Here is a 12,750-nt window from a genome sequence, read left to right as displayed (position 1 = left end):
GACTACAAAGAGACACTAAATGACTACGAACAGACTGAAAGTTACTTGAATATCCTACTATACTTGAGACTCAATGTTTATCATTAAAAAAAGTTTAATTGAATCACACCAAACCTTTTTTTAAATAATCTTTCGGAAAAGATTTCAGAGCATTTGGTATTTTTCAATATATTTTATGAATAATAATTTATTTTCTGATCCGCTCTGAAGAATCTGGATCAATACTGATCAATGGTTTTAAATGTCTTTACAGTGACAGGATTTTCACAAAATGTCTGTTTACAAAAGAAGATGAAACCAAAATGAAAGCCACTCATGTTTATGATGAAAATAATGATTCATTGTGTATCGATATAAGAAACTCTGTGTGTTGTTTTGTGTGTTTGCAGTCTGTCAGACTGTGAGATCACAGAGGAAGGCTGTTCTTCTCTGGGCTCAGCTCTGAAGTCAAACCCCTCCCATCTGAGAAAACTGGATCTGAACTACAACAAGCTGAAGGATTCAGGAGTGAAGCTGCTGAGTGGTTTTCTGGAGAGTCCACATTGTAGACTGGAGACTCTGAGGTGGGTTCACTGTCTGCTGCTAGTGCAGCACCTTCATGTTTCATCAATAACTCTATTTGATTTATCTACGTATAGATAGAAAGACTTTATTTCAGACTCGGGTCCATAGAAACAGATACATAAAAGTACAGACACAAACAATAAAAGTACAGAGGCCTAGCAATGCCTTATGAAGAGACAGCTGTACCAATGTCTCCACAGCTGGGACTGGCAGCGTGTGGTGCTAAACCTTATGTTGGTTAAAACAACTATGATCACATTTCAGAGTCATTCAGTCTACAGATGAATTTGTACATGAGATTTCTTGAAACAGTTTGGAAAGTGTTGACTCGTGCAGCCACAAACATTTCACCAGCACTACTCCATCTCGCTCTCTTGAACAGTATTCTCATGGCGTCATTGTACGCTACTTGAAGTCTCTGCAAACTCTTTGTTCTGTAGTTTGACCACAAGTGTGCAGTGTAGAGTGGAGTACAATATGCTCTGAACAGAGACATCTTCACTCCATCTGTACACACACCAAACTTGCGTGAGACGGTGTTTGCTTGTGCAGACATCATACCACATTGCCTGGAAATGTCGTTATCGTCGGTCATGTGTTCTGTTAAAAAATGACCAAGATATTTGACTTCACTACAGACACCAAGATTATTGTCAGACAATTTGAAGTCAGGGAAGTTAAGACATTTGTCCTCTTTAGTTGGACAGATCAGGACAGCACTCTTACTGGCGTTGTGTTTGATGTCATGTTCCACACCGTACACAGTACATATAGTGAGGAGCTGCTGAAGACCAGCGCTAGAAGGACTAAAGATCACCAGATCATCTGCATACATGATGTGATTAACCAGAGTATTACCCATCATGCACCAGTAGTACAGGCTTTCAGTTGCTTGGACAGATCATCAATATACAGATTAAACAGAACTTGTCTGACACCATTGCTAACCCCAAATGGGGCTGAGACACTTTCACCCCATTTTACTTGCATAGTCTGGTGCTCATACCAGTAAGCCAGAATTCTCACAATGTATGTGGGGACACCTCTTTGGCTCCGTTTAAAAAATAATTGACTGTGATTAACACGATCAAAAGCTTTGGAGGCATCAATAAAACACATAAGAAGTGATGAGTTTTGACCTCTGTATTTGTTTACAATGTCCTTTAAGGCATATACCGGTATACACAAGTCAGTGCCATGTTTGGCTTTAAAGCCCAACTGGTTATCTGTGGAGGTGATGAAGTCCTGTATTCTGTCCAGCAGAATTCTTTCCAGGACTTTTGACAGGACGCTGGCCAAAGCAATGGGCCTGTAATTCTCTAGGCTACATACTTTACCAGCTTTGTTTTTAATGACTGGCACTGAGAGAACAGACAGCATTGAGTCTGGTAACAAGCCGTGAACCATGAAGCCAGTAAAACAAACAGCGAGGAGAGGAGCTAACCTCGGACTAGCATATTGAAGGTGTTCAGCAGTAATATGGTCTGAACCACTTGCTCTGCCTTCAGACAGTTTATTGATAGCTTGGTGCAGCTCATATGATGTAAGTGCCATTGACTCATTACTCTCAGAACTGTCCACGCTATGCAAATCACTTTTGATGCAGTTAAATAAGGTGCTATAATGCTGTCGCCATAACTCAGCAACATATAGTATAGATCCATAAAGTGAGACATTTTCTGGTAATATGTTCCACTTCACATCAGCTGCCTCGTTTTACTATTAACTATTAAAGAAAGTAATATTTAAAAAAACATTTCTGATACAAACGTTTTTCAAAACATTTAGCTTTTCTTTTATATTGTTTTGTACAAAAGAAGATGAAACCAAAATGAAAGCCACTCATGTTCATGATGAAAATAATGATTCATTGTGTATCGATATAAGAAACTCTGTGTGTTGTTTTGTGTGTTTGCAGTCTGTTACGCTGTGAGATCACAGAGGAAGGCTGTTCTTCTCTGGGCTCAGCTCTGAAGTCAAACCCCTCCCATCTGAGAGAACTGGATCTGAGAGGAAACAACCTGAAGGGTTCAGACGTGAAGCTGCTGTCTGATCTTAAGAAGAGTCCACATTGTAGACTGGAGACTCTGAGGTCAGTAGAGGGTTGGAGTCAAACACAGATCCACAGGCTTCAGTATCTATCCAGACACTCGTCGGCTGCTTTACTACAGCTGTATGAACCCAAAACAAACAGATTCAGCTGTGATTTAAGTTCAACAAACATTCAAAGGATGCTGAAATAACGATGTGATGATGTTGATTTGTAAAAAGTCTGAATTCATGCTTTGTCAGGTCTGTCCACAAGATGACAAGCAAACAACTGTTAAAATGGTTGTTTTCTGAATGGAGTCTGGATCAATAGATGCTATGCTATGCTAACATCGTAGCTGCTCCATCATCTCGGTGTAAATAGGTCAGCGTGGTTATTGTTTGTACCGTAGACAGTCTGTGGTTCATACTCATACATTCATACACATCGTCTGGTCTCTGTATGAGGTATCGTAGAGCTCTGGGTGAACACAGACGGATTCAATATGTTTATCCTCCATTTCTGATTCAACAGCGTCAGGACGTCAGCGATGAAGGAGGAGAATCTCAACGCTGAACGGCTTTAACGACACAGCCTCACGTGCATCTCTTACTCCATTGGAAATATTTAAATTTGCATCGCGTCTTTCGCCTCATTGGCTCAAATGTACGTCTATTAGTGACTTTGCATTTACTTTGTATGTAATCGCGTCACTGAAACATCAGCGTGAGCAGTGAACACCTCTCTGGTTCTGCAGTCATGATGCGTTCAGGACTCTCAGCACTTTATTTCAGTGGAACCTGCAGAGTCAACAGACTGGAGGCCCAACGTGTCTGCAGGTGTGTGAGCTTGGAGCTCAGTGTAGGTTAACATGAGAGCTGAGAGGAAGCTGCTCTTTCTACTGGATGTGCTGCGTCACTGACTGACGGCTGATGAAGGGAGTCTCTGTAAACACTCATTCATCTCTTCTCTTGTCTTCTTCTTCTCTCATCAGATGGAAGTGGTCTCCGTCAGCTGAGTCCTGATGATCCAGAGAGCATCTGGAGACTGGAGACTGCTCCATCACCTCCACCTGGATTTTATTTAGTGTACCAAACACCAGAAGACTTTTAAAGACTAAAGTCTGACTCCCTCTCACATATACAGACATTGGGCCTCATATAACAACAGATGTACTCTTGTTTAGGGCTCGAGGACCTTTTGAAATTCAGATTATTTTTGTTGGGGTTCATATTTGTTGTCTGCCGCTTCAGCTCAAACTCCCGTGAGCTGGAATGAGGTAGAAAAATGAAACTTGGAACAATAACTGGAAATGATGTCCATGTGCTTCTCAAGACATAGAACTCCGATCGGCCACATGGTGGCGCTGTAATTAACGTCACAAAATGTGATTTTTGAGAGCTTTTTTGATTTTGATGACCAGGGGGTGTTCAGATGGTAGGCGCATTGTGTACTATTTAGGTCTATACTGTATTGTTTTGGGGAATTTATACTCTGAATAAATTGGAAAATGAATACAGAGTTATAAATTAAAAACATCACACACACACACACACACACACACACACACACACACACACACACACACACACACACACACACACACACACACACACAGAGGATGAACATCAACCCTATGTCACCATCTTGTGGTTAAAAAAGACAGAACGTCATCGATAATCTCAATTTGTGCGATGATAGAAATATTATGTGAATACTGTAACAAAAGTTGAAATAAAGTCCATGAAATATGTCAAGCTTTGTATAATAGTAATAATAATAACAGTTAATTTTACTGAATTTGTATCATTAAAAGTGACGAAACAGAATTATTGTTAATATCAAGAATAACAAGATATTGCATTATTTCTGATGAATGATGTTGAATTAAAGAAAAACATCTGTGGACAGGATAACAATACAGTAATTTACCGTTAAATGCTTTTAAATGAGACAACTCACATGGAACATATTTATTTACGTGAACACAAATCATAAATCTCACATTATTTCCCTCATAGAGGAAAAGGAGAGCTCGTGAAAGGAGACAGATCTAATCCACCAAACCACTTGACACACAGCAGCAGCTGAAGCACAAATGAAACATAATTAAACTCACAAAACGATCCTGAGCTCAGCAGTCTGAAGACTCATAAATCAGGTCACTTGTTTTTGATATTTCCCATGAAGACAATACTACAGGTCATTAAATATATGAATACAACAGTCATGTGTCCACCAATCACCTTGAACTAGACACCAACACGAGTCAACACGCTGATTAAACAACTGAAGAATATTAATGTTAATATATAAATAACAACACCACTAATAGTCCTACTGCAAACATGGATACGAGCACTTTTTAGAGGAGTGGGCGGGGCCTAAACAGCTGGAAAAATCACTCCATAATGAAGCAGATTTGTAAAAAATAAAATAATTAATGCGTTTTCTGCAAAATGATCAGCAAACAATTTTTAAAAATGCTTGTTTTCTGAATAGAGTTGTTATTGATCAGGGCTATGCTATGCTAACAGTGTAGCTGCTACACCAACACTCAAAATAACTCAAGTTATTGTTTATACACATTTATATACATTGAGTTGCATCTGTTAGCTACTAGAGTGGGTTGTTACGTATTTACTTTCAACCACCGGTGAAAACAAAGAAATAAACATTGTTCAACTAATGTGAATTAATACTTACTGTAGTATTTTCATTATGCTGTATATTTATACTGCAATACACTTCAGAGGAAAACAAGTTATTTATCTGACAGGTATGTGCAGACGTCATGTGCTCTTATGAAATATTACATTGTTTTTGATAAACCCAACAGCTACATCAGAACACTGTTTACGTCATATTATGGTAATAAAAACCCATAAATATAACTTGTATTAGTTGCAGCACTTTAAAAAGGGGGCTCTCATCATCCTGACTTCTGATTTTGTCACTGAGGTATTTGTACCTGATAATACTTCAATAATCCAGTGTCTGTCATCATGAAAACAATTCACATTCAAATGGTTTCTTCATTTATTTTAATACATTATTTCTGCTGAGACGAGCTGTTTTAAGTCCCATCACCAAAAACAACCGACGTGGCAGAAAACAAATACAGAACGGCCTGAAGAACGCTGACTCAAGCTAAAAGAGTACGCTGCATTTCACCAACAATGAAAGCACAAGTGTGCCATCAAATCCTTACATTTACTTTTAGCATTTCTGAACCAAACGGGAACATTGTGGAAATAGAAGAACGAAACAACCCAAACACACTTAGAAAAACAACAAAGGCATATTCTGGATAAAAACGCTGCTCGAAAGACCCCAAAGAGAAAAGAAATAAAGAAGCATCAAACAATTCATATATATATATATATATATATATATATATATATATATATATATTTATTAAGGAGAAGTTGTGCTCGTTAGTAAGAGCTTCACGAGTCGGCGTTCATATTTAACTGGTTTTAAACGATATATAATTACGTGACGGGAATTTGTTAAATTGATCCGTTTGCAGATCAATGCAGATTCACAACCTCTGTAACTCTGACGTCACAGTCTGTGAAGCGCTACACTCTCTGGCCATGTGGTGTCTGAGATTTACTCAGTTCAACTAAACAACCAGAGGATCTTTCAGGGCTGAGCAGAGGTGATGAATCACACAGATCCAGACGCATCACGACCTGAACTCATGAACTATAATGTGATCTGCTGTGTGATGTAGCGCCTCGGCTCCTTGCGCCCCAACGTCAATGTTTCATTTCATGAAACTATATGAAAACTACTTTGATGATGAATTATCATTAAATCGATCATCATCTGGTTCCAGCTACTCGAATGTGAATATTTTTCTCTGAGATGCAACGAAACCTCCGTCAGTTCGACAAAACAAGCACTTGGGTTCTTTGTACCGTATATATGTATATTTATATTTTATAATTTCTTGACATTTTCTGGACCAAATCATGAAGTGAGAAGCAGACGGTGGTCGGTTGCAGCAGTGGTGGTCTGTCTGTGCTCAGAGGTGACCTGAGTGAATAAACAGAAGAACTGTAGCATGAACAGAGAGCGTGAACACGGCGGAGACCAAGAACACAAAGATCTAACTCCATGAGTAGAACATAAGGGACAAAGACATCATAGCGCCCACGTGTGACTCAGGTGGTTCAATGAGAAACTCAGCTTCATGAGAATACGTCATTTAAAATCCTACAGAGCAAAGCATTCATTCTGTTCTATCGGCCATGTCTTACAGCAGAGCAGCAACTTGAATCCATTCTGTCATTTTAAAGTCACTGACAGACCAAATTGTGGTTTTTTTAAATGTCAAAATGAGAGCGACGGTAACACAGAAAGAGAAACAAACGTGTTTGGGAGGCGGCGATGGAGACCACAGGGGACGCAAACCCCCCAAAAAACAAGGCGGCCTGCAGCGACAAGTTCTATCATCATTTTCTTGGAGAAACGCTACGTTAGCCAATCACGTAACCGACAATCAGACCTGAAGACGCAACAGGAAGAAGTTATGTTTCACGTGTAGTCACTCAATAAGGCCTCCAGCTCAACGCGTCACACGCTAACGTGGACGTTTCCTGTTCCCACGACCTTTTCATCCGATGTTGTGTGTGAAGGTAAAACAGCCGAATTCACCATGTTGTAGCGTCACGTCTGCAGCAGAGGAACCAATAGAAACTCTTTAAAGTTTGTTTCGGACAGCAGGTCTATACTCTGACCCTGGAACTAAAGAAAACATGGAGGACAAAGACAGCATCATGACGGGCGCCACTAGTTCTTTGCACCTTCTCACCGACGTCACAAGTTACCACATCTCGCTCCACAACGCAGTGCTTCAAAAGATAGAAACATTTTGTACAATCTTCAGGAAAAAATTCACATTGAATGTGCCGTCGTCTGGAAACACTTCGTTCCCCGACAAACACCTCTCTGGGTGAGGTTCTCCTCTCCTCTAGTAGAACCTCTTGTTCCTCTCCTGTCTCTTCTGGAAAACCACGGCTCCCACCACGGCGCACACCACGATGCCCAGCAGAGCGCACAGCAGGAGCAGGAAGACCTTCCAGCCGGTGAGCGGCGTGCCGCGGAAGTTTCCGGTGGGATCGTCGATGTTGTCTACGAAGGACAAAAAGAAGAGTCCGTGTTCATTTTCATGTTCAATTCAGAAATGCTGCTCGTCTTCTTCTTTTAAATAAGTCCCAGAAACGTGTTTTAAAGAGTGTAATGAGCAGAAACATGATAATGAAACCTCGTACCAACATGAACTAAGATTCCTCCTTGTTGTTTCCTTCACTAACTTCTATCATTGTTTCCTGGTTGAGGCGCTGTGTTTTAAAGGGACAGTGCAGATGTTTCTACAGACAGCAGCACCAGCAAAGTACTGCTGTGGCCGCACGTTAGACACCTACAAATACCAACATCTGTTCAAGAGTACGCTATATTTACAACGTTTTCACTTCTGTATTTTGCTGTCAGAGAGAGAAGATCGGGGAACTTGAATCTACCTTTAGGGGACTTGAGGAGGCTGACGCTGGGCTCGATCTTGGTCCAGTCCAGGTTCTCCTCCTCGGGGGTGTGTTCCACCATCAGCTGGTAGAGCTTCATCGAGATGATGTCGTGGTTATCTGGAAAATAACAAACGATCAGTTTAGAAAATCTATATAAATGTCGAGACTTTATCATCTCAGATCATATTCAAGTGAATGTCTTTGTGAGTTTCTACTCGTAAATGTAAGAATGTACTCTCCTCCCCGAGCTCTTCATATAGATCGTGTTTTACCTACAATGGCCCTCAACAAACCTCTGCTTCAGAACTTCAGCCGTGGATATCATGACTTCTCTACTTCGGTTGTTCGTTGGTGTGCGAGTGTGTAAACTCACCAGACAGATCTCCCGTAGCTGCCGAGGCACCGAAGAAATATCCGGTAGGAAGACGAACGCCTCCGATGTCGATGCACTCCTTCCATTCGTTCTTGTCCTCCACATCAATCATCACCTGCAGGACAAAGACGGGACGTAAGAGACTTAAAGCTGCTGAGAATAGTCAGGAAAATGCTCCTTATGTGGAAAAAGGAGAAGCTGTCCTCGTTTGTGTCTGGATCACATGTTCTTGATTGGACTAAAGGAAGAGGAGCTCCTCATCGAGTGTCTCTACGTACCGTGAGTCTTCCTTTGGAGTAGCGGATGGCGAGGTACGTGTCGTGCTCTCGGTTCCGGATCTCAGCCGAGCAGCCTCCGAGCTCCGACGAGCGGCCGTCTTTGCCGTGGTCGTAGTTCACCGAGCCGTTGTTCACCATGGCCGAGATGAACGGGAAGGAGCGCTGGAGACGGGGAGCAAAGAGTCAACGCGTGTGGAAATAAAAGGCATCGTATGAACTCTTGAATGAAGAAGATGCACAAATGAATACAGGAAACAAAATATAAGAAGCCCACATGATACATGTCAGGACACACACACACACACACGCACACACACACACACACACACACACACACACACACACACACACACACACACACACACACACACACAAACACACACACACACACACACACACACACACCAGGCTTTTTAAAGTCATATCTGAAGTTTTGGATGTCTGTTTGTATTTACTAAGAACAAAAACTCTGACATCACTACAATTTGACCTGACAGGTCTGAATTACTGTATTTTCTAAGTTACCAAAGAGACTTGTAATAAAGCAAACTACTTGTTCTGTCGGTATTAAGTCTCACTGTTCCTCCTACTTGACAAGCTTTGACTTGTGCATGTTAAAGTAAATCAGATGGGGATCTGTGCCGTGTGAGTGTAGATTATTAATCTGAGGATATGTCTCCCATGAGAGGTTAGACAGAACTGGACACGTTCAGCTGCAATGTGAAAGTATAAAGCATAATTCACAAGACAAAGTTCTGGTGAAACAGAAACAACCTCCTTTAAACACAATAACTTGTGTCATTAAAGTCGAGACAAACACGTGAAAATATGGCAAATTAATTCTGAGGGGTTTGCAAATGTTAACATGCTTAAAACGTTGTGACGACATGCCGATTCAAAGTTCAAGAACAACAGCGTGCTGACGAGTAAAACCACTCACATCCGTGGCGTCATCGTTAGAGTAAGTGTCTATAAAAACAGCCAGCCCGTGGAAGAGAGCATTGTTGGAAAACACAGGCCCTGAAAAGAAACAAGCCGGTCAATCGCCTCGAGCCGCACACACACACACACACACACACACACTTACATCCATCCCATGGAGGTCATTGCGGAAGGTATCCACAAACAAAGCCAGGCCAAGAAACTGATCTTGGTTTCCAAACACAGGGCCTAGGATGGAGGCAGAGATGAGGCGACACATGAGCAGACGACAAGAGACACTTTCCTGTGGTCAGCAGTGAAGCTGAGAGGGTCGACACAAACATCTGGACATGAAAGAATAAAACAGCTTTCTGATGGAGTGAGTACGATGAGCGTTCATTTTCACTTTAGATTTACTTTTCTCAGAGTTGCAGCGCTCTCACCTTTACCTCGTCATCATGCAGGTGAGCCGAGAGAACGCCGTCTCACTACATTAAGCTTTTAGTACTTCAGTAAATATGTATTACACGGTTTAGACTTTGTTCTAGAAGTTTCTTACATTGATCCGACAGAGAGCAGCCTCTTTGTTTTGATACACTTCGCTTTGCTGTAAATTATGATGTGACAGATTTCAACCAATGAGCTTCTTGAAGTCTTTTATTGTGGCGCAGCAGCAGGAAGTGCAATCCGACTTGTTTTTAATCTAAATATGACACGGGTAAGAAAAGGGGAACTGGGTCTGTGAAGAGCTGCAGGTGACAGGTGAGAATTGCATTTTGGGTAAATGCAAACTCTGACTCGTTGCTGCAAGAAGGACCAGCGTGACCTGAAGTGAGATCAAGCTGGGTGGGTTTAAGGTGAACGTTACCTGGATGAAGTCTGTCCTTCGTGTACCAGACAGCGAGGCCGTCGCCGTGGAGGTTCTTCTTTCCTGACCCATGAACTTTAAACTGCACGTGCATCTCCCAGTCCTTCAGGTAGCACGGCTGTAGACCAGAACCACAACAGGTTTCAGAGAGTATTGGATTTTATATTCCAGGACACTGAATATAATATGCAAATGTTTATCAGGTATAAAATTAAACATATTTAATTACTGGGTTGCATATTTTTCACCTTCATCCACCAAACGTTAATGTCAGGTAACATATAACCTTTTATATTGTAATTATACATTATATTCTATTAGTTATTTGTACATATCTTCCATTCAAAGAAAGAGAAAATATAAACATGAGACTGAATGTAGGTTGATGAAGAGAGCGTGGCTTAAACATGTGCTCTCAACCAAAGGCTGGAGTAGCTTGGACTTGTGTACAAATAAACACATCAGAGTCAGACGGGGACAGCAGCCATGTTTGTAGTCTTTCCTCACCACAGTGTTCCAGATGGATCCCTGCTTGCTCTTCTCATCCGGAGTGAGTCGGACGTACGAGCTCGTCACCAACGTGCTTCCCCAGAAGTCCCACTGACTGCTGGGGCTGCTGCCGACACCTGAGAGACCAACGCGTGAGAGGACCGGACACGATCAGAGGATTCCATGTTTCATCAAGTTGTTTCTGTTTGTTGAACAGATCCGGTACATAAACCGTGCTCAGTGTCCCACCTAACAAGGCCACAGGCCGGTGCATCCCTAGTTGTGAGTCTGATCTGCAGACGCTGAATTAAACAGACACACCTCCCTCCACGTGCACTTCTAAGGACACGTCCTGACAAACACTTCCGTATGCTGAAGGCGCTCTGCACGTGTTGTCAACACATATTTACACGATAATGCAATTCTTGCCTCGCCCTGAATAACTGAAACAGTTCAGCCCCCTGCAGCACACGGTGAGAGGAGTGCAGTGATAAAGCGGCTTCCGTTACAAACAACTTCCTGCTGAGACTCACCACAGAAGCACGAGCTGCCTCGTGGATCAGAGGTCTGCAAATGTAGTCGAATAATTGTAATGTGCACCTTTGCTCTGCCTGCACGCATACATTGCAAAATGACCACTGATATAGCAATTTAGAATTCACACTGTTACATTTCCACGTGTCAAAGTAATTGTACTATGTGCTCCTTTGCTCTGTTCACACGCTTACATTGCAGATTACCTACTGATAGAGCAATTTTCCCATCAACTGGAAATGTGACACCCATGTTCAGCTCAGTCTGCTCTACAAAACAGCCTTTTGGACCGTATACATCCTTAATGTACTACATCTCAGAGGTACATGTTGTACTTTATACTGTCCTACATCTCAGAGTTACATATTGTACTTTATACTGTCCTACATCTCAGAGGTACATATTGTACTTTATACTGTCCTACATCTCAGAGGTACATATTGTACTTTATACTGTACTACATCTCAGAGGTACATATTGTACTTTATACTGTCCTACATCTCAGAGGGACATATTGTACTTTATACTGTCCTACATCTCAGAGGTACATGTTGTACTTTATACTGTCCTACATCTCAGAGGTACATATTGTACTTTATACTGTCCTACATCTCAGAGGTACATATTGTACTTTATACTGTCCTACATCTCAGAGGTACATATTGTACTTTATACTGTCCTACATCTCAGAGGGACATATTGTACTTTATACTGTCCTACATCTCAGAGGTACATGTTGTACTTTATACTGTCCTACATCTCAGAGGGACATATTGTACTTTATACTGTCCTACATCTCAGAGGTACATATTGTACTTTATACTGTCCTACATCTCAGAGGTACATATTGTACTTTATACTGTACTACATCTCAGAGGTACATATTGTACTTTATACTGTCCTACAACTCAGAGGTACATGTTGTACTTTATACTGTCCTACATCTCAGAGGTACATATTGTACTTTATACTGTCCTACATCTCAGAGGTACATATTGTACTTTATACTGTCCTACATCTCAGAGGTACATGTTGTACTTTATACTGTACTACATCTCAGAGGTACATGTTGTACTTTATACTGTACTACATCTCAGAGGTACATGTTGTACTTTATACTGTACTACATCTCAGAGGTACATGTTGTACTTTATACTGTA

At 41.3% G+C, this 12,750-nt stretch overlaps 1 protein-coding gene and 1 long non-coding RNA gene across 3 annotated transcripts; one reads left to right on the top strand and one right to left on the bottom strand.

The window, feature by feature from the left end:
• The first annotated feature begins 512 nt into the window (after positions 1-512).
• LOC306777282 lies at positions 513-4,308 on the top strand. Its single transcript, XR_013771973.1, has 3 exons — positions 513-563; positions 2,483-2,656; positions 3,588-4,308. It is a non-coding gene; the product is annotated as an uncharacterized lncRNA (long non-coding RNA).
• Positions 4,309-6,098: 1,790 nt separating this feature from the next.
• LOC306777281 (vesicular integral-membrane protein VIP36-like) lies at positions 6,099-11,322 on the bottom strand. Of its 2 annotated transcripts, none has more exons than XM_079268337.1 (7): positions 11,075-11,322; positions 10,568-10,685; positions 9,719-9,798; positions 8,779-8,940; positions 8,501-8,615; positions 8,125-8,244; positions 6,099-7,735 (listed from the first exon to the last, which is right to left on the bottom strand). In XM_079268337.1, the coding sequence occupies exons 2-7, from the start codon at positions 10,659-10,661 to the stop codon at positions 7,575-7,577; spliced, it is 732 nt and encodes a 243-aa protein (XP_079124463.1). In that variant the 5' UTR covers positions 10,662-10,685; positions 11,075-11,322; the 3' UTR covers positions 6,099-7,574. The 2 variants fall into 2 exon arrangements, with proteins under 2 accessions (XP_079124463.1, XP_079124462.1); XM_079268336.1 differs by lacking the exon at positions 9,719-9,798 and adding an exon at positions 9,866-9,948 and having other exon boundaries at positions 11,075-11,321.
• Positions 11,323-12,750: the final 1,428 nt, after the last annotated feature.

The sequence above is a fragment of the Melanostigma gelatinosum genome, assembly GCF_949748355.1.
Source record: "Melanostigma gelatinosum genome assembly, chromosome: 5".
Classification (NCBI taxonomy): Eukaryota; Metazoa; Chordata; class Actinopteri; order Perciformes; family Zoarcidae; genus Melanostigma; species Melanostigma gelatinosum.
The sequence above is the reverse complement of the archived record's forward strand: the minus strand, read 5'-3'. Positions and strand labels throughout refer to the sequence as shown.

What these genes read in the sequence shown, in the direction of transcription:
- LOC306777281 (XM_079268336.1), bottom strand. Translation starts at nt 10,661, where the DNA reads ATGCACGTGCAGTTTAAAGTTCATGGGTCAGGAAAGAAGAACCTCCAC. An exon ending in GAAGGACAGACTTCATCCAG is followed by an intron (nt 9,949 to 10,567) that starts GTAACGTTCACC and finishes CCTCCATCCTAG; the next exon opens with GCCCTGTGTTTGGAAACCAA. An exon ending in ACTCCAAAGGAAGACTCACG is followed by an intron (nt 8,616 to 8,778) that starts GTACGTAGAGAC and finishes TTTGTCCTGCAG; the next exon opens with GTGATGATTGATGTGGAGGA.